This window comes from Gavia stellata, chromosome 32, assembly GCF_030936135.1.
Source record: "Gavia stellata isolate bGavSte3 chromosome 32, bGavSte3.hap2, whole genome shotgun sequence".
NCBI lineage: Eukaryota > Metazoa > Chordata > Aves > Gaviiformes > Gaviidae > Gavia > Gavia stellata.
In genome coordinates this window covers 2,185,413-2,206,416 of record NC_082625.1, presented here as the reverse complement: position 1 = coordinate 2,206,416, position 21,004 = coordinate 2,185,413, and the positions used below count along the sequence as shown (strand labels likewise).

The 21,004-nt window shown below is 67.1% G+C and overlaps 4 protein-coding genes across 4 annotated transcripts; 2 read left to right on the top strand and 2 right to left on the bottom strand.

The window, feature by feature from the left end:
- Nucleotides 1-544: 544 nt before the first annotated feature.
- Nucleotides 545-2,561, top strand: IFI30 (IFI30 lysosomal thiol reductase). The gene is made up of 7 exons (XM_059831904.1): nt 545-679; nt 1,452-1,631; nt 1,710-1,784; nt 1,867-1,962; nt 2,060-2,212; nt 2,306-2,374; nt 2,476-2,561. Exons 1-7 carry the CDS (start codon nt 545-547, stop codon nt 2,539-2,541), a joined length of 774 nt encoding a protein of 257 aa, XP_059687887.1. The 3' UTR covers nt 2,542-2,561.
- Nucleotides 2,562-4,264: 1,703 nt separating this feature from the next.
- On the top strand, nt 4,265-6,812 carry MPV17L2 (MPV17 mitochondrial inner membrane protein like 2). Its single transcript, XM_059831803.1, has 5 exons — nt 4,265-4,439; nt 4,694-4,864; nt 5,173-5,249; nt 5,341-5,469; nt 5,564-6,812. Exons 1-5 carry the CDS (start codon nt 4,265-4,267, stop codon nt 5,627-5,629), a joined length of 618 nt encoding a protein of 205 aa, XP_059687786.1. The 3' UTR covers nt 5,630-6,812.
- A 1,146-nt stretch (nt 6,813-7,958) lies between these two features.
- On the bottom strand, nt 7,959-10,512 carry RAB3A (RAB3A, member RAS oncogene family). The gene is made up of 5 exons (XM_059832001.1): nt 10,498-10,512; nt 9,240-9,467; nt 8,834-8,952; nt 8,579-8,703; nt 7,959-8,149 (listed from the first exon to the last, which is right to left on the bottom strand). Exons 2-5 carry the CDS (start codon nt 9,465-9,467, stop codon nt 7,959-7,961), a joined length of 663 nt encoding a protein of 220 aa, XP_059687984.1. The 5' UTR covers nt 10,498-10,512.
- Nucleotides 10,513-13,062: 2,550 nt separating this feature from the next.
- PDE4C (phosphodiesterase 4C) lies at nt 13,063-20,324 on the bottom strand. The gene is given in 18 exon segments (XM_059831960.1): nt 13,063-13,735; nt 13,808-13,990; nt 14,196-14,318; nt 14,418-14,572; nt 14,661-14,760; nt 14,852-15,016; nt 15,088-15,186; nt 15,270-15,448; nt 15,990-16,083; nt 16,220-16,332; nt 16,952-17,001; nt 17,122-17,186; nt 17,296-17,332; nt 17,414-17,602; nt 19,481-19,692; nt 19,694-19,770; nt 19,773-20,107; nt 20,206-20,324. Coding segments are annotated over 18 exon segments (2,814 nt in total). The 3' UTR covers nt 13,063-13,216.
- Nucleotides 20,325-21,004: the final 680 nt, after the last annotated feature.

Sequence of the window (21,004 nt, the reverse complement as noted above, 5' to 3'; positions counted from 1 at the left end):
GGGTGAGAAATGGCCGGAAACGGTGGCTATAAACAGCGGGGGAAGTACAAGGGTCCTCCCTGCTCAGCCCCAAAAATGAACCCAGGGGTATTTTGGGCAGCGCCCCTGCCCGCACCCAGAGCTGCCGGCCTGGGGGTGCTTCGGCACCTGCACCCAGCCCAGGGGGGCTCTGCGGGGCCTCGGCAGACCGCGGCGGGGGTCTGGCAGGGAGCCACCCCCTGCCCGTTTGAGAGACGCCGAGCGCGGGCCGCTCAGGGTTGGGTTTCCGTCCCCGACCCGTCGCAACCTGTAGGGAAGCGGCAGCCGCCGGCGGGGCTGGGGCGAGGGGCTGCGACCCCAAAGCCCCGATTCGGGGCTGCGGCCCTTGGCAGGACTGTGGGGACAGGGTGGCCAGAGCCGGATGGCCCCGCGTGAGTCAGCAGCGTCGGTGTCACATGAGGGAGGCCGGTTGAGCAGGGCAGGAAGGGCGCGCGGAGGCGGGCGCAGCCGGGCTTTAAAAGTCCTCGCGGAGACGGGCTCACCTCCGTGCCACCCCACCGTCCCCATGGCCCCTGCGGTGCCGCTGGCTCTCCTGACGCTGGTGGCCCTGCTGGCCCCAGGGCTCGGGGTGGCCTTCCGCGGCTGTGACTACCCGGCCCACCTCTGGTGCAGCTCGTGGGAGATCGCCGTCGCCTGCCAGGTCAGAGCCGCTGGTGCCAGGGCTGCCCCGGCCGCCTGCCCGTGCTGGCAGCCCACGCAGGGCAGCGCCGCCCGGCACGTGGGGACGCGTCCCGCTGAAACGGCACGCGCGGGGCTGGGTGCCTGCCCAGCGAGCGGGGCTGGGGTGCGCGGGGACGGTCTCAGGGCATCGCCCAGCCACGGTACATGGTGCAAGTGCCGGCTCTGAGCATCCCCGCGGCACATGCTGGCACGCCATGGGGATGCTCGGAGCCAAAGTGCTGCACTGGCACCACAGTGCTCCCTGGCATCCCTGGGGAAGCACCGTGCTGCAGCTGGACCCCGACCCTTCCCTGGGCACTGCTGGGACTTCTGCTTTTTCAGCATGAAACAGCTTTTCAGCTTATTTCACCCTGAATATCCCAGGACAGTGACACCGCTGCGACGGTGGGTCCGGCAGCACCCTGTGAACCCCATGGGGCTGCAGCCACCAGCTGGCAGTGGGTGCTGGGCTGTACCCCCACCCAGGCACGTCCCGGCCCCACTGGATATGTTTTCCCCAAAAATATTTTGGGGAAGTTCCCGTGGAAAGCCCCGGCGCTGCGTGCTGGCAGCGCACAGGATCCTGCGGCTGCAGGAGGCACCCAGCCACTCTCACTTCCCTCCCAGCCCTGCACACCCTCGTCCCCCTCCTGCCCCACATCCCAGGAACTTTGCTCCATCCCCTGCAAATATGGAGGGGGGGGGCTGCAGCCGTAACCCCCATGCGTACCCCAAAACCTCCCCGCACGCAGGCGGAGAGCCGCTGCGCCAACCTCTCGCGCCCGGCGGCCGCTCCCGTGGAGCTGAGCCTGTACTACGAGAGCCTGTGCCCGGCGTGCCGCGGGTTCCTGGTCCAGCAGCTCTTCACCACCTGGCTGCTGCTGCCCGTCGAGGCCCTGAACATCACCCTGGTGCCCTACGGTAACGCCAAGGTAGGAACCGGCCCGACCCGGTGCCGTGGGCGCTTGGCCTGGCGCCGCCGGCCCCGCTCAGACCGGTTGGTCCTGCAGGAGAGGAACGTCAGTGGGAAGTGGCACTTCCAGTGCCAGCATGGGCCGGAGGAGTGTTTGGGCAACATGATCGAGGTGACGGTGACGGTCCCTGTCCCCATGGTGCCGGCACAGGGGGGTGTCTGGCAGCCCCTCATGTTCCGCCCCGTCCTCGTAGACCTGCCTGATGCACGAGGCCAAGAACTTCAGCACCTATTTCCCCGTCATCTTCTGCCTGGAGTCGGGCAGCTCCGTCACCAAGAACCTGGAGGCCGTATGTCCCCCTCCCCGTCCCCTGCACCCCGCCGTGGGGACGTCCCCGTCCCCCTGACCTCCCCATGTGTGTGCCCCCCCCTCCGTCTCCCCGGCAGTGCCTGCAGATCTACGCCCCGCAGCTGGACGGGGGCCGCATCGCCGCCTGCGTGCAGGGGGACACAGGGGCCGCCCTGATGCACCGCAACGCCCAGATGACGGAGGCGCTGGACCCCCCGCACCAATACGTGCCCTGGATTGTCATCAACGGGGTACAGCCTTGGGGAGGGGGGACACACCGGGGTGCCGGGCAGGGCCGGGGCACCGCAGGGACCCCCCTCACCAGCCCCATCTCCCCCCCGCAGAAGCACACGGACGAGCTGCAGGCGCAGGCCGAGGCCTCGCTGCTGGGGCTGATCTGCCGCCTCTACCAGGTGGGACAGGGGGCCGGGGGGGCGGGGGGGGTTGGGGACACGTCCCCGTCCCCGTCCCCGTCCCGGTCCCTGCCGGGGCTCTACCGGCCGCTCTCTGGCAGGGGGAGAAGCCCGAAGCCTGTGGGGGCTCAGGGGCCCCGAAGGCCCCGTCCGGCTGCAGGCGCTGAGGGACGGCGTGGGAGCACCGAGCGAGCGGCGAATAAAAAGGATGGTTTTTTTGTGGAAGAAGAAAAGGCTCCGGAGTGGTGTGGGGGGGGAGCGGGGAGGGGGCGGGGTGGGGAAAGCGGGAGCTGGGCCCCGGGGCGCCGGGCCTGGCCTCCCCCCGGCCCCGCTGCCTCGGTAGGTGTCATGGCGGCTGCCTGCGCCTCGGTAGGTGTCATGGCGGACACCGGAAGCGGAAGGCGCCCCGTCACGGGACGCACGCCCTCTTCCGCGTGCCGCTGGCGGAAGCGCGCGGCGGTGAGCGGGGGGGGGGGGGGTGTCAGTGGGGGCACGGGGGGGACTGGGGGGGTCCGGGGGGACTGGGAGGACTGGGGGCACAGGAGGGGGAACTGGGGGGGGGGGGGTGTCCAGCAGGGTTAATGGGGGGACTGGGGGGGCAGCAGAGGTAACGGGGGGTGTAAGGGTGACTGGGGGGCACTGGGGGGCACTGGGGGGGCACAGCAGGAGGAACGGGGGAACGGGGGGGCACGGCGTGGGGAACTGGGGGGGAACTGGGGGGTTACAGCAGTGCTAACTGGGGGAACTGGGGGGCACAGCATGGATAACTGGGGGGGCACAGCAGTGCTAACTGGGGGAACTGGGGGGGGCACAGCAGTGCTAACTGGGGGAACTGGGGGGGCACAGCATGGATAACTGGGGGGGGTACAGCAGTGCTAACTGGGGGGGCACAGCATGGATAACTGGGGAGGTACAGCAGTGCTAACTGGGGGAACTGGGGGGGGCACAGCATGGATAACTGGGGGGGGTACAGCAGTGCTAACTGGGGGAACTGGGGGGGCACAGCATGGATAACTGGGGGGGGCACAGCAGTGCTAACTGGGGGAACTGGGGGGGCACAGCATGGATAACTGGGGGGGGTACAGCAGTGCTAACTGGGGGAACTGGGGGGGCACAGCATGGATAACTGGGGGGGGCACAGCAGTGCTAACTGGGGGAACTGGGGGGGGCACAGCATGGATAACTGGGGAGGTACAGCAGTGCTAACTGGGGGAACTGGGGGGGGCACAGCATGGATAACTGGGGGGGGTACAGCAGTGCTAACTGGGGGAACTGGGGGGGCACAGCATGGATAACTGGGGGGGGCACAGCAGTGCTAACTGGGGGAACTGGGGGGGCACAGCATGGATAACTGGGGGGGGTACAGCAGTGCTAACTGGGGGAACTGGGGGGGCACAGCATGGATAACTGGGGGGGGTACAGCAGTGCTAACTGGGGGAACTGGGGGGGCACAGCATGGATAACTGGGGGGGGCACAGCAGTGCTAACTGGGGGAACTGGGGGGGCACAGCGTGGATAACTGGGGGGGTACAGCAGTGCTAACTGGGGGAACTGGGGGGGGCACAGCATGGATAACTGGGGGGGGTACAGCAGTGCTAACTGGGGGAACTGGGGGGGCACAGCATGGATAACGGGGGGGTACAGCAGTGCTAACTGGGGGAACTGGGGGGGGCACAGCAGTGCTAACTGGGGGAACTGGGGGGCACAGCATGGGTAAGTCAGGGACACACAGGGAACTGGGGGGGTACAACAGTGCTAACTGGGGGGCACAGCACGGAGTGACTGGGGGACACGGGGTGATGGGGGGGTGTTACATCAAGGGTACCGGGGGGGGGGCTGCTCCTTCCCCCCTGACCCCCGTGGCAGGGCCGGGGGGGCTCTGCCCGCAGGATGCTGGCACGGGGCCGGCGGCTCCTGCGCTGCTGGAAGCCGCTCTTCACCGGCCGCCTGCTGCTGCTGACCAACACGGCGAGCTGCGGCGCGCTGCTGGCGGCCGGCGACACGCTGCAGCAGGCCTGGCACCGCCGGCGGCACCCGGACACCCAGCCCCAGGTGGCCCGCACAGGTGACAACTCAGGGAGGGGACACCCGTGAACCGGGGCGGTGGGGTGACGCAGGGCAGCCTCACGCATCGTTTAATCCGTTCTCGTTATCGCGGCGGGGTGGGGGATTGGGGTCGCATTCCCTGGCACTACGCAAAGCCACGCTCCCTTTGTGCCTTCCCCAGAGCCAGAGCCGCTGTTGGTGGGGGGGGATCAGTCTGGGGGGGCTGTGTCGCCTAAATAATTCATCGGTTGCCGGGGCGGTGTTGTGTTTCAGGCCGCATGTTCGCCATCGGCTGCAGCATGGGCCCGCTGATGCACTACTGGTACCTCTGGCTGGACGCTGCCTTCCCGGCGCGGGGCGTGCGGGGGCTGAAAACCGTCCTGAAGAAAGTCCTCATCGACCAGCTGGTGGCATCGCCCGCCCTGGGCACCTGGTACTTCCTCGGTACGTGGCGGCACCCGCCTCGCGTCAACGTCGCCGAGAATTGAGCGCGGCCCACGCTGCCGGTGACGTCTTACGGCGCGTGGGTGCCGGCGTGACGCCTGTCATCCTCCCTCGGTGGGGCGGATGTGGGTTTCCCTGGGTTCCCTCCCTCCGGCTGGTGCCAGCACCGCCCTTCCCTCCTACGGTGGGGGTTTTTTTGGGCTTTTTTCGGTGTCCGGCACAGCTGAGATTGCTGTTCCCCACCACGCTCCCCAGCGTGGAGCCTCGTGGGCACTCCCATCCCGACTGACGTCCGTCTGTCCCCGCAGGCATGGGCACGCTGGAGGGCCAGTCCCTAGAGGAGAGCTGGGAGGAGCTGAAGGAGAAATTTTGGGAGTTTTACAAGGTAAATACACCGCCCCCCGAGCTCTCCCTCCCGCCCTCGGGGTGGACCGGGCTCTGGCGGGGAGCGCCTGGCTGCTCTTTGCTCTTGGCAGGCTGACTGGTGCGTCTGGCCGGCGGCTCAGCTCATGAATTTCCTCTTCGTTCCGCCCAAGTACCGGGTGGTTTACATCAACGTGATCACGCTGGGCTGGGACACCTACCTCTCCTACCTCAAGCACCGGGTGAGCGCCGGCACCACCGTGCCACGCGACCGTGCCTCGCCGCCGCGGCCAGCCGGCCTCGCGCCGAACACACGCCGTCTCCCCTATTTTCCAGCCTGGCGGCCCCCCGAGCACCAAGCACGACTCGCCGCGTGAGAACCGGCGCGACGTCGGGATGTAAAGAGGCAGCCGCTCTTGGTGATGCGATGTTTTTGACGGCTCCTGCCCGCGGCGAGCGGTTTTCTGGGCATCGCGGCTCAATCCACCCAGCAAACGCGATGGCCGGAGACCACCGCAACCGCCGTCTGCAGCTCACTGCGGCCTGTGCCGATCTGATTAACTCAGCTGCTGAGTGCGATGATGGGTTTGGCTGGTTTTAACGACTCTCGTGTCCCAGGCTAGCCTGTAAAGCTGATTTCTTTTTGTATTCTTCCACAGAGCCCGCGCTGCCGGGGTGGGGAGGAGCTGCCGCAGCTATGCTTCGCCTCCAGCGCGCCGGGGAAGGTCCCCAGCGCTCTCGCCTCTGCTGCAGCCAGTTTTTTTTTTCCCTTCTCCGGGGCAAGGCTGGCCCCTTGCTCCCCTCCAACACCCTCCTCTGCTTTTCCGCAGAGCCAGCGCCTCGGGTCCCTGCCTTGCTCCCGCTTCGGCTGCTGGGCAGAGGGACGCTGCCCCTCTGCTCTGAGCGCAGCTCCTCAGCCCTTTCCCTGCTGCTTTTTTTGTCTTCGAGCTGAAGGGAGAAGTCACTCTGCTCTCCCCCCACCCGCTGCCTCGGCTCGTTTTCACTCCACCTTGCACCCACCTCCCCGGGGCCGCGCGTGGGTTCCGCTGGGCTGCAGCCACCCCATTTTTATAAAAATAGCGGTGTGATCGCCGCCGGCGGCTCTGACAGCGGCAGAGGCGACAGGGAGGCAGTTGGGGGTTTTTTAAGGCAAAATTTTTGCAAGATTTGGACCTCAGCTCCCCGCTCTTCCCAGCCCGCAGGTCCCCGGGCAAGCTGGACGCTCACTCCATAACCTGGGAAGTTACTTATTTCCAGCATCGATGAAAAATTGCCTAAATGTGATTTTTCTAAAGCTTAAGGCTGTGCCTTACTTCCAGCTCTGTCCTCATCCCTCCTACCACACACCCCCAAGGTGGGACCATCCCTCCCCCCGCCATTTGGTGAACGCTAATTAAGAAATGAGATAATTTTTGGTCCTCTCGGGCAATGAGCTCGACAGCGCGGGGCCGAGGAGAGCGGAGGTTATAGACACCGAGCAGAGGGCCCGTCCTGCCGCCTGCAACGACCCCGAGGAACCGGTGGATCAGCATTGATTTATTTCTTCACAACATTTCTTTAATACAGTGATTTTTAGGAAATTGTACTCTTTTGACACTTTTGACATTTGTACAGTACAGTGTAACTCTTCCATAAGTAAACTTCACAAAAAATAGGAAAGGGGAAGGGAGGAGGATGGTATCGCAGTCAAGGGAGGGGGAAATCTGTAAAATAAAGACACAGCGCTCCAAGAAAAATAAATAGAGGGCAGCAAGACCTCCGGGTCCGTCATCGCTACAGGAATATCCACTTATTCACAGTCTCCACAGAAGCACGGCACTACAGGAACACACGAGGAGCCGAACGCCCTGCAGCAAATTAGCGACGCTCCTCCGAGCCCCGCTCGCCCCCCAGGAGCCAAAACGGGGGGCTCTGCAAAGATCCCCAAACCGGGGCTAATTTGTTACAGCGTGCTTGGCTGGCCTCGCTAATGGTTTGGGTTTTGGGTTTTTTTAAACCTTTAAATAATGGATTTTTTTTTTTTAAAGTGATATTCACAAGCAAGGTTACCACACTGAGAAAAGAAAAGAAAATAATAATAATAATAAATGCACCACCACGGCCACAGCACAGCAGGTCACGCACACAGCGTCACTTCCTACGCCTATTTACAAGGAGTTTTTCTTATGTACAAGGAGGAAGACGGCGGGAGCATAAATTAGCATCTATTTATACAAATAAACAAGAGTTAGGAAATATCCATCCATGGGGAGGGAGGAGAGCCGGATGCAACGAGCCCCCACGAGCTCACGGGGCCGGTGGGACCTCTGCCAGGCTGGGGAGGGGGACACGGGGAGTCCCGGGCGGGACAGGAGGTTTTGGGGTCCCATCGCAGCCCCCCCACCCTGGGTGGGGGGCCGGTCCCTGCTCCCCGGGGAGGGACAGGACGGGGGGCGATGGGAGGCGGCGGAGGGGAGCAGAGAGAGAAAAGAATAGTTCTGGGGGATGGGACTTGTGGAGCGACTAAAAGCAGAATGGGGGAGTTCTCTCCTAGCAGCCCAGGCTTAAAAATAAATTAAGGGTGGGGGCACAGCCTAACTGGGGGGGGGAGGCTCCTAGAGGGGCCGCAGCCCTTTCGGAGGTATCAGCAGCAAAAGCCCCCGCGGGACCCCCAAGAAGTGGGGCTTGGGGCGGTGGGGGGGGTAAGGGGGTGCACTGACCGATTTCGGGGGGACGTGGGGGGGGGCTGGCCCTAGCAGGCACAGTCCTGGTGCGGGGGGGCCTGCTGGTCCGTGAGCTGGGGGCCCTGCTTGGCGCCGGTGACCGCCGGGTCGGCCGTGTCCAGCGACTCCGACATCTTCTCGCAGATGATGTCCACCAGCCGCTCGAAGGTCTGCTTGACGTTGATGTTGTCCTTGGCGCTGGCCTCGAAAAACTCGAAACCTGCAGTTTTGGGGGGGGGATACACGACATATACAAAACATCAGGGCTGCAACCCCCCCCCACCCCGCCGCAGCCCTGCATCCAGCCGCCCAACGCCGGAAACCTTCCCCGGCTCCTCCTCCCCTCGTTAAATATTGAAGGGCTGCGCGCGCCGCATGCCCGGACCACCCCGCTGCAACCTGCCCCCACACCCGCCCGGGGACCCCCCATTTATTTTCTCCGCCTGGCACCTCTCAGCAGCGGGTTTATGGGGCTGTAATAGAAACCGCCAACGCACCCCGGTGCTCGCCGCTTAATTACACCTTATTTTTTTCCTTAGGTGACAAGTCACCGCCGCTGCTGAAGCGGAAGAATTACAGCAAGGGAATTAAGCCCCTAATTAAATTATTTGTGGGAAGATGGCTGCGGCGGGGGGGGCCCCCCACTCACCCAGGTGCTCGGCGAGCTGGCGGCCCTTCTCCGAGGAGACGACGCGCTCGTCCTCCATGTCACACTTGTTCCCCACCAGCAGGACCTGGGCGTTGTCCCAGGAGTAGGTCTTGATCTGGGTGGACCTTCGGGAAGGCAAAGAGGGAAATCACGCCGGGGTGAGCAGAGCGCGGCACGGGGGGATGCCCATGAAGGTGTGGGGGGGATGCGGTTTGAGGGGGGTCCGTCCCCCCCAAAGCCCGCCTGGGCGCTCACCAGTCCTGCACGGCATTGAAGGACTCCTCGTTGGTGATGTCGTACATCAGGATGAAGCCCATGGCACCGCGGTAGTAGGCGGTGGTGATGGTGCGGTACCGCTCCTGGCCGGCCGTGTCCTGGGCGCAGAGCGGGGGGGATAGCAGCACGTCACCCCCCGGGGACACCGGCAGCTTGCAGGGTCCGGCCACCCCTCGGGGCGCTCCAGGGGACGGCGGCGTCCCCAGGGACACGTCCCTCCCCACCAGCAACGCAGCTGGGGACACCCCCGGCATTGCCCCCGGTGCTTCCAGCCCCGGCATTGCCCCCAGTGCTTCCAGCCCCGGCAAACGGCGGAGCAGCCCCACGCCAACCACCCCCCGCCCCATGGCATGCACCCCGGCGGGGACGGCCCTGGGGGTCTCACCCAGATCTGCAGCTTGATGCGCTTGTCGTTCCGGTAGATGGTCTTGACCTTGAAGTCGATGCCGACGGTGCTGACGAAGGCGGGCGTGAAGGAGTCGTCGGCGTACCGGAAGAGGAAGGAGGTTTTCCCCACGCTGCTGTTGCCGATGATCAGGATCTTGAACATGTAGTCGAAGTTCTGGTCCGAGGATTCCTTCTGCCCATAGCGGGAGTCGGTAGCGGACGCCATCTGCAAGACAGAGGAGAGGCCGTGACGGGGCGGCGGTGGCAAACTCAGGCGATGCCGGGCCCTGGCTGGCACCGGCACCGCGGTCCGGAACCGTTTCCCACCGGTGCGGACTCGGTTGAGTCACATTTTGATTTGGGATGGGCGAGTGTCACCGGGAGCGAGGCGCACTGCCATCCGCGGGGTCGCTCAGCCCCGGGACCGTCCCCGAAGGGCTTCGCCGGGTCGGCTGCTGTCGCCCCCCAACACGGGGACCCCGAGAAGGCGCCCGCAGCAAATGTGGGGCGCACGGAGCCCGGCGTTTGCTGTCACGGGGTGGGGGGGCCGTGGCCCTGGCAGGGGTGCAGCTGGCAGCCGGGGTGCTGCAGCCTCTCCTGCATCTCCCCTGCAAAATGGCACCTGCAGCGGTGCCCCCGCACGCCGTGCCCAGCCCAGCGCGCTGCTGCGGGGAGGGTGCTCAGCGCTGGGCGGGTGCGGGGGGACACCAGGCAGGGGCGCACAGAGGTGGGTGCTCGCCCAGGGCGATGCAGGGTGCTGCAGGGCGGAGCGCAGGGGTGCCGGGCTGCGGGGCGCAGGGTGCTGCTGGGGGGTGCGCAGGGTGCTGCCTGCGGGCGGGGGGGGTGCAGGGTGCTGCTGGGGGGTGCGCAGGGTGCTGCCTGCGGGCGGGGGGGGTGCAGGGTGCTGCTGGGGGGTGCATAGGGTGCTGCCTGCGGGGGGAGCAGTGCAGGGTGCTGCAGGGAGGGGGTGCAGGGTGCTGCAGGGAGGGGGCTCAGCCCCTGCCCCTCCCCGCAGGCCCGAGCCCGGTGCACCCGGCCCGGCCCCGCCGCACCCCGGTGCCCCGAGAGACACCCCCCGCCCCTGCAGCGAGGCGCGCTCCCCCCGCTGCATCCCCCCCCCCCCCCCCGCTGCAGTCGCCATCCCCGCCAGCTGGCGCGCGCCCCCCCTCCCTGTCCCCGGCGCGGTGCAGCCGCCGGTGCCGGTGCCGGGGGGTGCCCGGGGGGCGCGGGGGGGGGGCGCGGGGGCGCGCGCTCACCTCCAGCCCGCGCTCGCGCCGCCGCCGCCTCCTCCTCCTGCAGCAACTGCAGCAGCGGCGCGCGCCGCCCCGGCGGTTGCAGAGCCCGGATGACGTCGCCGCGGGGAGAGGGCGGGGCGCGGCATGTAAATGAGCGTTCGACGTCCGCGGATGGGCCCCGGGGGAGAGCGTTGATTGGCCGGCAGAGCGCTGTGATGGACAGCCGGCGGGTGCCACGCCGGGAGGGGCGGGGGAGGGAGGAGACCCCCCCCTCCCGGCGTGGTGGTGGGCGCTGCACCCCCCTCGCAGCGCGCAGTAGTGCGGTCCGGCGGCGACCCGGGAACGGGGTCTGAACCATCCCCTCCCCAGGCGGGGGGGCGCGGAGTGGACCATTCCCGCTCGCGGGGGGAGCGAGCCATCTCCGCTCGGGGGGGGGCGAGCCCTCACAGCCTCCACTGTCACGACATGACCCCCTATCGCGACGGCCAGCGCGGCCCGCGGCCCCCCTCAGGCCTGCCGCCGCGGGCAGCCTGACCCCATCCCCTGACAGGGGCACCTGGCCCTGAGGTGAGGCCTGGTGCTCCCGGTGCTGGGCCGGGGGGCGCAGGTGGGCGGCCATGTCCTGCCCGGGCCCCTGCGTCCTCCCTCGCCCTGAGGCAATCGGTGGGGATTAGCGGGAGGCAGCATATGGCGGCCCCGCAGGAGGGCGAGGGCCCGGCCAGGGGCTCCGCAGGCCCCGGGGCAATGGCGCTCCCCTGCCCGCCGGCCTTGCCCTCGCCTGGGCCTGCCTCTGCCCTGCCCGAAGCCCGGCAGGCCCCGGGAGCCTCCTAGGCCGGCCCTGCCCTGCCCTGCCCATGGCAGCATGTTCGACGATGGGGACTCGAAGGCCTCTGTCCTGGTGCAGCTCCTCGCCACCCCGGGGACTCACTGGCGGTGCCACAGCCTGTGGGAGGATGGAGCCGGACACCCCTGGCTCTCTGCGGCTCTGCCTGGAGCCCGCCGGCCACAGGTGGGCACCATCCGGGTGAGCACCGGAGCCACCCGGCAGCAGCACCCACAGCAGGGACGTGGCCCGGAGCCCCCGGAGGCAGCGGGACTGTGTAGGCAGTCAGTCCGTCAAGACACAACCAGGAGGCAGGGATGGATCTAGCTGCCGTGGGTGCTGCCTCCCACCTCCTCTGGGCATGGGCTCCACCACCCTCCGTGGTGTGTGGATGCCGCAGCCCCTCAGCCAAACAAGGGGTGAAAAGGGCTTTTCCAACCAGCTCCTGCCCCACTCCCAGCCCAGCAGAGAGCCTGGGACCAGATCTGAGTGCATCATGCGGCCATTCAGGGAGCTCTGGGAGCACGGAGCCTCGTCTGGTCCCTATTAACCCGCCGGCACACAGCCCCTCTCCATTGGGAGAGACGGGGGGATGCCAAGCACTCGCCCACGAGGCGGGGATGGCACGGAGCCACCCACCCGCCCGTGCGGCACCTGGCACTCCCGGCCAAGCCCTGGAAACCGGCTGGGCTGGGAAAGGAGCATCCAGCTGCCGTGGCCCCACTACCGATGGGGGAAGCACGGGGCGGGCAGTGGGTGAGAGCTGGCGGGGCCCCGCGTGCCAGGGCAGTGCCACGGGTGGGGACGTGTTTGCAGATATAAATCACCACCGGGAGCAATGCGGAAGAGAGGGGGAACGGGCGCCGCGCCGCGCCAAGCCGGCGATTAAATATTTACCTTAGCCGGTTGTGTTTGCCAGCGATGGATCGACGTTTCCAGGGAGGAGCTCGCTTTTGTTCAAACACGGAGCAGGGCCCTCCTCGGTGCCCGGCAGGAGACGGGGCCACCAGCCACGCCGGTCCCCAGGGACGTTGGCCCAACCGGCACGACCACGGCCCCCGTGGCAGCAGCACAGTAAAGAGGCGCTTACAAAGCTCACGTTTGGGGGGGAACAAACCAGGTTTAATCTCTGGAAGGTGAAGGAAGAAGCTGAAGGACCCTGGGGGCTGCCCTGGCCCATGTGGAGACACGAGGGGTGTCACAGCGCCCGCCGGGGCCCGAAGTGCAAAGTACAAAGGCAGCATTTCGAGTGCTGATCACAGAGCAGGAACGTGTCTTTCTGCCACAGGAACGCGTGCGAGTGCGCCTGGGTGAGGCTTGTATTAAAAAGTGAAGCTACAAAAGGCTTTAAAAAGTGAACCTTTCCCCAAGTAAATAAACCACTGACTCGTGCCCGTGCCGTGCCCCGGTGCCAGCCCACACTGAGGTCCCTCGTGCTGGGGGCTGTCACCAGCACCCTTTGCCCACCTTGCCGTCCCACCATGGGGCTGCTGTTCTGCGAGGGGCCACCCGGAGAGACGACAAAATGCTTTTGGCTGTGCCTGGCCCTGTGGGGGACCTCTTCTTAGAGCTCTGTGGGGCATGATATCCCCAGAGCTGGGATGGAGCAGGAGCACAGTGTCCCCAAGCCCTGTCTGAAGGGGACAGGGACCTTTCCCAGCAGCTGGACATGGGGACGCCGGGTGGGAGCAGGGGACAGCCGCTGGAAGAGGGTGAGCAGCATCCTCGTGCCCATCAGGACCTGCCCAGGGGACATGCTTTGGGTCCCTCCGTGTCCCGGCGGTCGCCCTGGTCCCTGCAGTGCCAGTGCTCTCCACTGCCAGCCCACAGCCAGCTCTCCACTGCCCGCAGCACTTGCCGGGGCAGTGCCCAGTCCCACGTCCCCGCGGCAGCGAGGGGACACACCAGCCGGTGCCGCTACGTGCCCAGGGGCAGGAATGTGACGTTGCCCTCCGTGTCCAGGCACAGCCCCTGGCTGCCCTCGGGCCCCGGCGCCGAGTGTCCGCCGCCACCGCCGTCTTTCGGCAGCGTGCCCTCCAGTGCCTGCCGGTTGTCCACATCCCTGGGGCGGGTGACAGGCGAATCCCTGTCCCCAGGGCCAGGTGACAGGTGCTCGGTGTCAGCCAACTCCGAGTCATCGGTGGCTGGTGTCTTGGAGCCGCTGTTGTCCTCGTCCAAGGGGCTCTCAGCCCCCTCCAACTCCGTGTCCGACTCACCCTCCTCCTCCTCCTCCAGCGTCAGCTCGAACTGGAACTTGTCAGTGGGGGCAGGGGACACCCCGGGTCCCTCGGGTGGTGGGGACGGGCTGCGCGGGATCATGCTCTGGTACCATTCCCGGTTGTCCTCCAGGGTGTCCAGGATCTCCTGGGCATCGGGGTGTACCAGGTCGGCCCACGTCTCCCACAGCGGGTGGGCGATGAAGTCGATGAAGCCCACCTGGGGGAAGGCAGAGCTGAGTCCCCAGCCTGGCCCTGTGGCCCCCACCCCAGCCCCACGCCGCTGCCCCACCTGGGACTTCTCCACGGAGGCGGTGTGTTTGTCGCACATGGGGCTGATCTCCATCCCCTTCTCCCGCTCCCGGTCGCCTTGGCGGAAGAACTCCACCATGATGCGGTCTGTCCATTGCCGGTACAGCTCCAGCGGCTTCGTGGGGTTGCTGAGGTCGGCGCAGTGCACCATGTTCTGCAGGACCTGCAGACACAGCCACAGCGTCATTTACCCAAAGTCCTTTGTCCCCCAGGGCCACCAGCCCTGTGCCAGGAACCCCCTTGGCCATGGCCAGCTGGGGTTGGAAGGGGTAGTGGCACGAAACAGGACATCCCGGCAGCCCTGGCCGGAGCCAGGACCAACTCCTGCAATGCCAGGAGGGTTTCCCCAACCGCGTTCCCGTGCCCACCTGGATCCGGTCAGAGTAGTTGTCCAGCAGCAGCACCCCCAGGCTGGTCACCTTCTTGGTCTCCACCATGGTTTTCAAGTCCGCCAGCAGATTCATGTGCTTGGACATGTCTGTGGCCAGTACCTGGGCAGGGCAAGTGGGGAACGGGGCTCAGCCGGACCGCACCACAAAGCCCCCCAGCCCGGACCCCCCACTCTGGGGTGGTCCGAGCCCCCCCCGTACCATGTCGATGGCCATTTTGCGGAGTGACTGCCTCTGCTTCTTGCTCAGGTTTTGGAAGATGTCGCAGTTCTCCTCCTGGAGAAGCTTGAAGCCCACGGCGAGGTGGTGGTTCTCCAGCACCGAGGCGTCGTTGTACATCAGCGCCAGCTCCGAGTCTGTGAGACGGCACCGGTCACCCCAGAGCGGCTCCCGGATGCTGGGGTCCCCACGCCCCCCCAGCTCCATCCCTGCACCCCGGCTCACTGGTGTTGATGAGGAACTGGTTGGAGACACCGGGGTGGTCAACATCATGGATGGCGCTGGCAAAGATGGCAGCCATGATCTCCAGGTCTGTGAAGACAGCCTAGGAATGGTGGAAAAAGGCATTGCAGATGTGTTATGGCCCCGACAGACACACTTGGTGGCCTCGGTGGCCTTGGGTGACCAGGGCTCACCTCCAGCGCGGGCGTGGAGAGGAGGACATGGGTGGACTGAGCCACGTCGGCGGCATGGATGTTGTTGTGGTAGGCCACGTCAGCGTGGTAGTGGTCCTCCAGTGTCAGCATGTAGGTGATGAAGGTGTTGACAGGAATGCGGAAGGTCTTCATCAGGTCGCGCTCCTGCGGGGAGGCGGGAGGTGGCTCGTCCCCATCTGGGCATGGGGACGGGGACATCCCGTTGGGATGCTCACCTGGAAGATGCTGTACATGATGACCGTCAGCGGGCGGTTGCCCGAGTACTCGGCAACTTTAAACACATTGAGCCCCCACTTGTTGGTGTCCTCCAGCTCCTGGGGACCAGAGGGAGAGAGGTCCATGCAGGGCCAGCGCCGAGGACCCCACGGCCAGCCGGGTCACCCACTCTGGGGCCCACCTTGGCCAGCAGCCCCTCCTGGTCCGTCCGCACCCCGAAGCGGGGGATGCCGGCGGCGGCGAGGCTGGAGCCATGCGTGAGCTTCCTGACGCCGCTGATCTGGGACATGGGGCGCTTCCTCCGTTCCTTCTCCTTGTCCTTGGCCAGCGCCGAGGGGATCTCCACCTCATGTTGCTTGTCTGGGCCAGCACGGGGGGCCGTGAGCAGGGGGGGAGCCTGGTGTCCATCCCCCCCAGTATCCCCCCGGTCACACCGATGACATCAGCTGGCACGGATAACGTCACGATGCCATAGCAGCCAGGTGCTGCATGGGGGATGCCCAGAGCTTTCCCTCACCCCCCTGCACAGGGCCACCTGCCTGCTGTGGGACCCAGACCCTGCCTTGGGCACCCCCCGGGGCCACAGGGATGGCCCCAACAGCCCCAGTGCACCAGTATGCACCAGTATGCACCAGTACACACCAGCGCTCCTAGCCAGGACAAAGGCTGTGACACCCCCAAGGCAGCAAATCCCACGGGGACACTTGGGAAAGCCCCCCCAACTCCCTAAATTTAATTTCTTTGCAAGAAGCAAGTGGGACCGGCCGCTGGCACCATCCCCGTGGGCAGCCGGTGCCACAAGGTGCCACAGGATTCATGCCCGAGTCCCTGCGGGCACGAAGCCCACCCTGCTGCCGGCAGAGAGGCGACACTGGGGTGGTGTCCCCGGGGGGGTCCTCACCCAGGAAGGTGCTGGAGATGTACTCAGAGACCTGGTTCCCCGAGCGGCTGGTCTCCGAGAGGTGCGTCAGCTCCCGGTTCAGCATCCTTTTGAACTGCAGGCAGCAGGCAGGGCTCAGCGGGGTGGGGGGCAGGCAGGACCCCCAGCTGCCCGTTCCGGGGGGGTTCTGTGGCGCAGGGGTCTCCATGCCCCCCAGGGTGATGGGGGAGCTCCCTGCCAGGGTCCCTTACCTTGTTGGAGGCCATCTCGCTGACCGAGTGCCTGGTCTGCAGCGTCTCCAGCTGGTCCAGGCACCAGTCCAGCTCCTCCAGGGTCTCCCGCGAGAGCTTCTGGTGGGCATCCTCTGCCGGGGGCACCCGCCGACTTGGCAAGGGACCTGCCAACGGCACGGCGACCCGGCACGGGGGCACACGCAGGGTTCCGGCCGCGGCGCCCTGAGCCCTGGCAGGTGGCTGTGCCGCACCAAGCCTGGGGACTGACCGGCTCGGCTGCTCACATCACCCCCTGAGCGGGACGGCTGGGGGCACAGCGGGATGCGGGGGACTGGCTGGGGCGGGGGGCCGGGGTCAAGCATCCCTGGGTAGCGGGACTCAGCCCCGTCACACCGTCCCCGGTGTACGGCAGCCCCGGCACGCGGCGTGCCACGCCGACCCTGTGGGGTGACAGCCAGCCCTGGGGCAGCCAGGCTCCCGCGGGGCCCCGCTCGCCGCCGGGGTTTTATTAATGGAAGGTTTGACGTCAACGGGAGCCTTTCCACCGCCACTGCGGCGCGAAGGGCGGCCAGGCAGGAGGAGCTGCCGAAAACCAGACATGGATCCCAAAGGGCAAAGCCGCAGCTATGCCCCAGGCGGGGGGGGCCTTGCTGCACCTCCCAGGGCCCAGTGGGACCCATCCCCGGGGATATAGGGACAGCCAGCTCACCCCAAAAGCATCCCCCCCATCTTCCCCCCCCCGGCACTCACCGGCGAGGCTGGCCTTGCTCCCGGAGGGCAGGCTGCTGCTCGACGCTCGCCTGCGAAACATGGGGAGCTGAGCAGCCGGGACCCTCGGGGCAGCGCTCCCCCCTTGCTGTGGGTTGGAGCCCCCCACGCCCAGCGAGACCCGCGCCCTCCCCGTCCTGCCGTCGACTCACTTGATGCCGGTGCGGTCCTGGAGGTGGGTCAGGTTGCTCCGGACGGTGCGGAGGCTGGCCAGGACCTGGGGGGCGAGAGGGGGCTGGGGCCGGGCGGACCCCCCGGGACACCCACCCCAGTGCTGGGTGCAGGGCTGTGTCCCCTCCTTGCCGGGGCGCGGGAACGGCACCTACCTGGGCGAACGGCGTGACGATCATGTCTTCTCCATGCCTGTGGAAGCAAAGGGAGCCTGAGCCCCAGGGAGGGGTCATGGGGGGCTCGGGGTGGGGGTCAGGGTGAGGGGGGACTCACAGGTCGCTGGCGATGGAGGAGTTGCGGGACATGGCTTTTGGGGACAGGTCGTAGTCGCTGTCGGAGCGGTAGAGGAAGGACTCGCGGCGCTGGCCGTGGGGGAAGGTGCCTTGCAGGACCAGCCCCGCGCCCGGGCTGGCCTGGGGGTCCAGCGGACCCCGACCCGGGGGGCCATTCTCCAGGTCGAAGCTGCGAGGGGAGAGGGGACAAGGCTGGCACGGGGCGGGTGGCCCGGGGACCTCAGCCCATGGGTGCGAGGGCGCAGCCCAGGGGATGCCACCGGCTTTGCCGGGCTCTCCGTGCCACCACCATGCTCAGCCCAGCATGCCCTGGCCTGGTGGCCCCCACGGTGACACCGGCCACTACCCAGCCTGGCCATGCCGGCTCCTTCACCACAGTGCTGAGAACAGGCACAACTCAACTCAGTGCACGTGGACCCTCTCAGCACCCTGCCAGCACAGTGGGGTCCGGGACTGGGGACACCAGCTAGCGAAGGTGGATTGTCCCATGTCACCCAGGTGGGACAGGAACCCTAAAGCCCCCAGCTCCAGAGACCCCAGGAAGCGCCGGCTCCTGCCTGTTCCATCCCTGTCCCCAGCGCCACAGTCCCCGATTGCCCCAAGTCCTCGAAAGCCCCAAAGCCTCCATCAGCCCCAGCTCGGGGCGCCGTGTCCCATGGTGGGGACAGTGTCCTGGCCACAGCATGGAGCCAGGGGACACTGAAGGACAGAAACCGCAGAGGAAGCCAAGCCCTGACCCTCGGGGACACGCTGGTGGTGGCCTGGGGACACCCCAACCACAGCCACCTGGCAGCCGTGTGGGTCCATGGGGGGACAGGGACGGTAACCCTGCGGTGTCACCGCAGTGGCTGTGGCCGCCTCACCCCCCCTCCTGCTCCGCTGGCCCCGGGGTCATGGGAAAGGCTGCGCGCGGGGACGCAGCGAGGGCCACCCAGTGCCTGTCCCCTCCCGCAGCCGCCACCACCGCAGAGACAGGGACAAGCCATCCCAGAGCACTGGGCAAACTGGGAAAGCGCGGGGACCACTGGGGCCACCATGTCCCCATCGAACTGCTGGGACCTCGGCACCTACCAGATGCAAGAGTGCCTCCGGGACGGGCACCGGCTGCCCGGCAGCATCTCCCCGCTCCGGCAGTGCCGCCAGCAGCCCCGGTCCCTGCGGCGTGGCCGTCCCCGGCAGCGGCAACGCCGGCCAGGCACCGCGTCATGCCGTCCCGCAGCCCCTTGTTTTCCTGCCTCTGCTTCGCGTCCCCGATGGTACCGGGGACACAAAGCCGCATTGTGGCTCCACCGGCCCCGCGGGTGATGCCCGCGTCTGTTCCCGGCCCTGTGCCACCACCTCTGACCCTGCTGCCACGCCAGGGGACAGCCCTGAGCCCCCGGGGTGGGCAGGGGGGACACGAGCCCCCGCCGTGGGGCTGGTGCCGAATTAAACCCCCTCGTTTCGGTGGCGGGCTGTCGGCATTAATAACTGCCGAGCGGTGCAGGATGGCGGCGGGGGGGGCCGGGGGCTGCTATAAATAGATGCTGTTGCTGCTGAGGAGGGATCTGCTGATCCCCACAGCGCCCGCGCAGGTGGGACCAGCACCCACCAGCACCCTGGGGTGCAGGCAGGGGGGGCACCCCAAACCAAACCCTATATATGTCCAATGGGGGAGCAGCGAGGTGCCCGGCTGTGCCACGGTGGGTGGTTTGGTGCCTTGCTGTGCCAGGAAAAGCCCCTCTGCCCTCCTCGCCACGGCCCCCCTGCCACGGGGCAGACGCCTCTCGCACCTGCTGGGTCCCTGCCTGGCCATCACTGCAATGAGTGCGTTCATGCTCAGCCACGCTCAGCTGGGGGCTCCCCCATGCTCAGCCCCCCGCTGCGTGGGGACCCCCTCTGTCCCCTGCTTGCCCCCCACATCCCCATGGCCCTGGGGATGCACCGCAGCATGGTGGGGGGGTGTCCATGCCGACCCCATCCCAGCAGCGCAGCCCGGTGCCTCCTCCCGCCCACCCGAGGCCAAGCGCAGCCCCTCGCCGGGGACCCGCCAGCGTCCCCCCCTTACCAGAGGGGATGCGCCACGGTGAAGCGCCGCTGCAGGCGGATGCTCTGGTTCATCAGGAGCTTCCTGAAGAGGACGGGGGAATTGCGGGGAGAATTGCGGGGGGAATTGTGGGGGGATGCCGTCGGCGAAGCCCCCGGCGAGCGGTGCACAGTGGGCAGCATGGCACGGCTCAGGGACCACCAGCACAGCAGCGACGGCGAGGCCACGCTGCCCGCCGGTGCGGAGCAGGAAGCGTGCGGCCGTCCCAGCCCCGGCAGCCCCAGGAAACTTTCCATCCCCCTCCCGCCCGCGCCTGGGAAATTAAACAACTGTCTGGCTCCAGCAGCCGGCACATGGAGTGGGTCCCCCCCGTCTGCGCCGGCCCGGTGTGTGCTGGGCTGCCCAGGCACGTGGCCCCTTGCTGGCCCCGTGCCACCGGCCACCCTGCTGTCCCCGAGGTGGCAGCTGCTCCCGCAAGGGCAGGGGTGCTCTGCCCGGACACACAGCAAAGTGCCACGCTGAGCCCCAAGTGGCCACGACATACGGAGCAGCTGTGCCGCGGTGCCACCGAGGGACACAGCTGAGCCTGGAGCATCCCGGAGACACGGTGTGGACACGCCATGGTGCCACCGAGGGACACAGTTGAGTCTGGAGCATCCTGGGCACATGGTGTGGCCGCACCACGGTGCCACCAAGGGACACAGCCAAGCCTGGAGCATCCCAGACACACTGCGTGGCCATGCCACGGTGCCACCGAGGGACACAGCCAAGCCTGGAGCATCCCAGACACACTGCGTGGCCATGCCACGGTGCCACCGAGGGACACAGCCAAGCCTGGAGCATCCCAGACACACTGCGTGGCCATGCCACGGTGCCACCGAGGGACACAGCCAAGCCTGGAGCATCCCAGACACACTGCGTGGCCATGCCACGGTGCCACCGAGGGACACAGCCAAACCTGGAGCATCCTGGACATGCGGTGTGGACACGCCACGGTGCCACCAAGTGACACGTCTGAGCCTGGAGCATCCTGGACACACGGTGTGGCCGTGCCACGGATCCACCGAGGGACCTGTGAGAGCCAAACCTGCCCCAGCACTCACAGCGTGGGGCCGTGCCCGGCAGGGACAGGGAGGAGCAGGATGAGGCCCAGCCGGTGGCTGTGGCACCCACGGGGGGAGCCTCTGGCCTGGCTGTGGGAGATGGCACCCACCCAGCAGTGCCCGCGGGGACCCCAAAACCAGCCAGAGCGGGGGTCCTGGTGGAGGGGACCCCTCTCACTTCCAAGGGACTGTGAGCATAATTATGGGGACATCAGGGCAGAGGGATGCTGGGACACCAGGGGACATTGGGGCAGGGACAGAGGTGGCCCCCCCCGGGCCGCCTGGCAGCCAGCAGCCCCTGGGACAGCCAGAGGCGGGCAGGACCGGCCACAGGACAGCCAGTCCCTGTCCCCAGGACAGCCAGTCCCTGTCCCCGCCGGACACGTGTCTGTGCAGAGGGTGGACGGGGAGTGACACCGGAGCCAGGTCCCTCGGCCGTGCC

Excerpts from the sequence above, each read along its gene's own strand:
- IFI30 (XM_059831904.1), top strand. The coding sequence starts at position 545 with ATGGCCCCTGCGGTGCCGCTGGCTCTCCTGACGCTGGTGGCCCTGCTG. Across the intron at positions 680-1,451 it reads AGATCGCCGTCGCCTGCCAG|GCGGAGAGCCGCTGCGCCAA; the intron begins GTCAGAGCCGCT and ends CCCCGCACGCAG. Across the intron at positions 1,785-1,866 it reads GTTTGGGCAACATGATCGAG|ACCTGCCTGATGCACGAGGC; the intron begins GTGACGGTGACG and ends CCGTCCTCGTAG.
- MPV17L2 (XM_059831803.1), top strand. The coding sequence starts at position 4,265 with ATGCTGGCACGGGGCCGGCGGCTCCTGCGCTGCTGGAAGCCGCTCTTC. Across the intron at positions 4,440-4,693 it reads GCCCCAGGTGGCCCGCACAG|GCCGCATGTTCGCCATCGGC; the intron begins GTGACAACTCAG and ends GTTGTGTTTCAG. Across the intron at positions 5,250-5,340 it reads AATTTTGGGAGTTTTACAAG|GCTGACTGGTGCGTCTGGCC; the intron begins GTAAATACACCG and ends TGCTCTTGGCAG.
- RAB3A (XM_059832001.1), bottom strand. The coding sequence starts at position 9,467 with ATGGCGTCCGCTACCGACTCCCGCTATGGGCAGAAGGAATCCTCGGAC. Across the intron at positions 8,953-9,239 it reads GCATCAAGCTGCAGATCTGG|GACACGGCCGGCCAGGAGCG; the intron begins GTGAGACCCCCA and ends CTCTGCGCCCAG. Across the intron at positions 8,704-8,833 it reads TTCAATGCCGTGCAGGACTG|GTCCACCCAGATCAAGACCT; the intron begins GTGAGCGCCCAG and ends GCCTTCCCGAAG.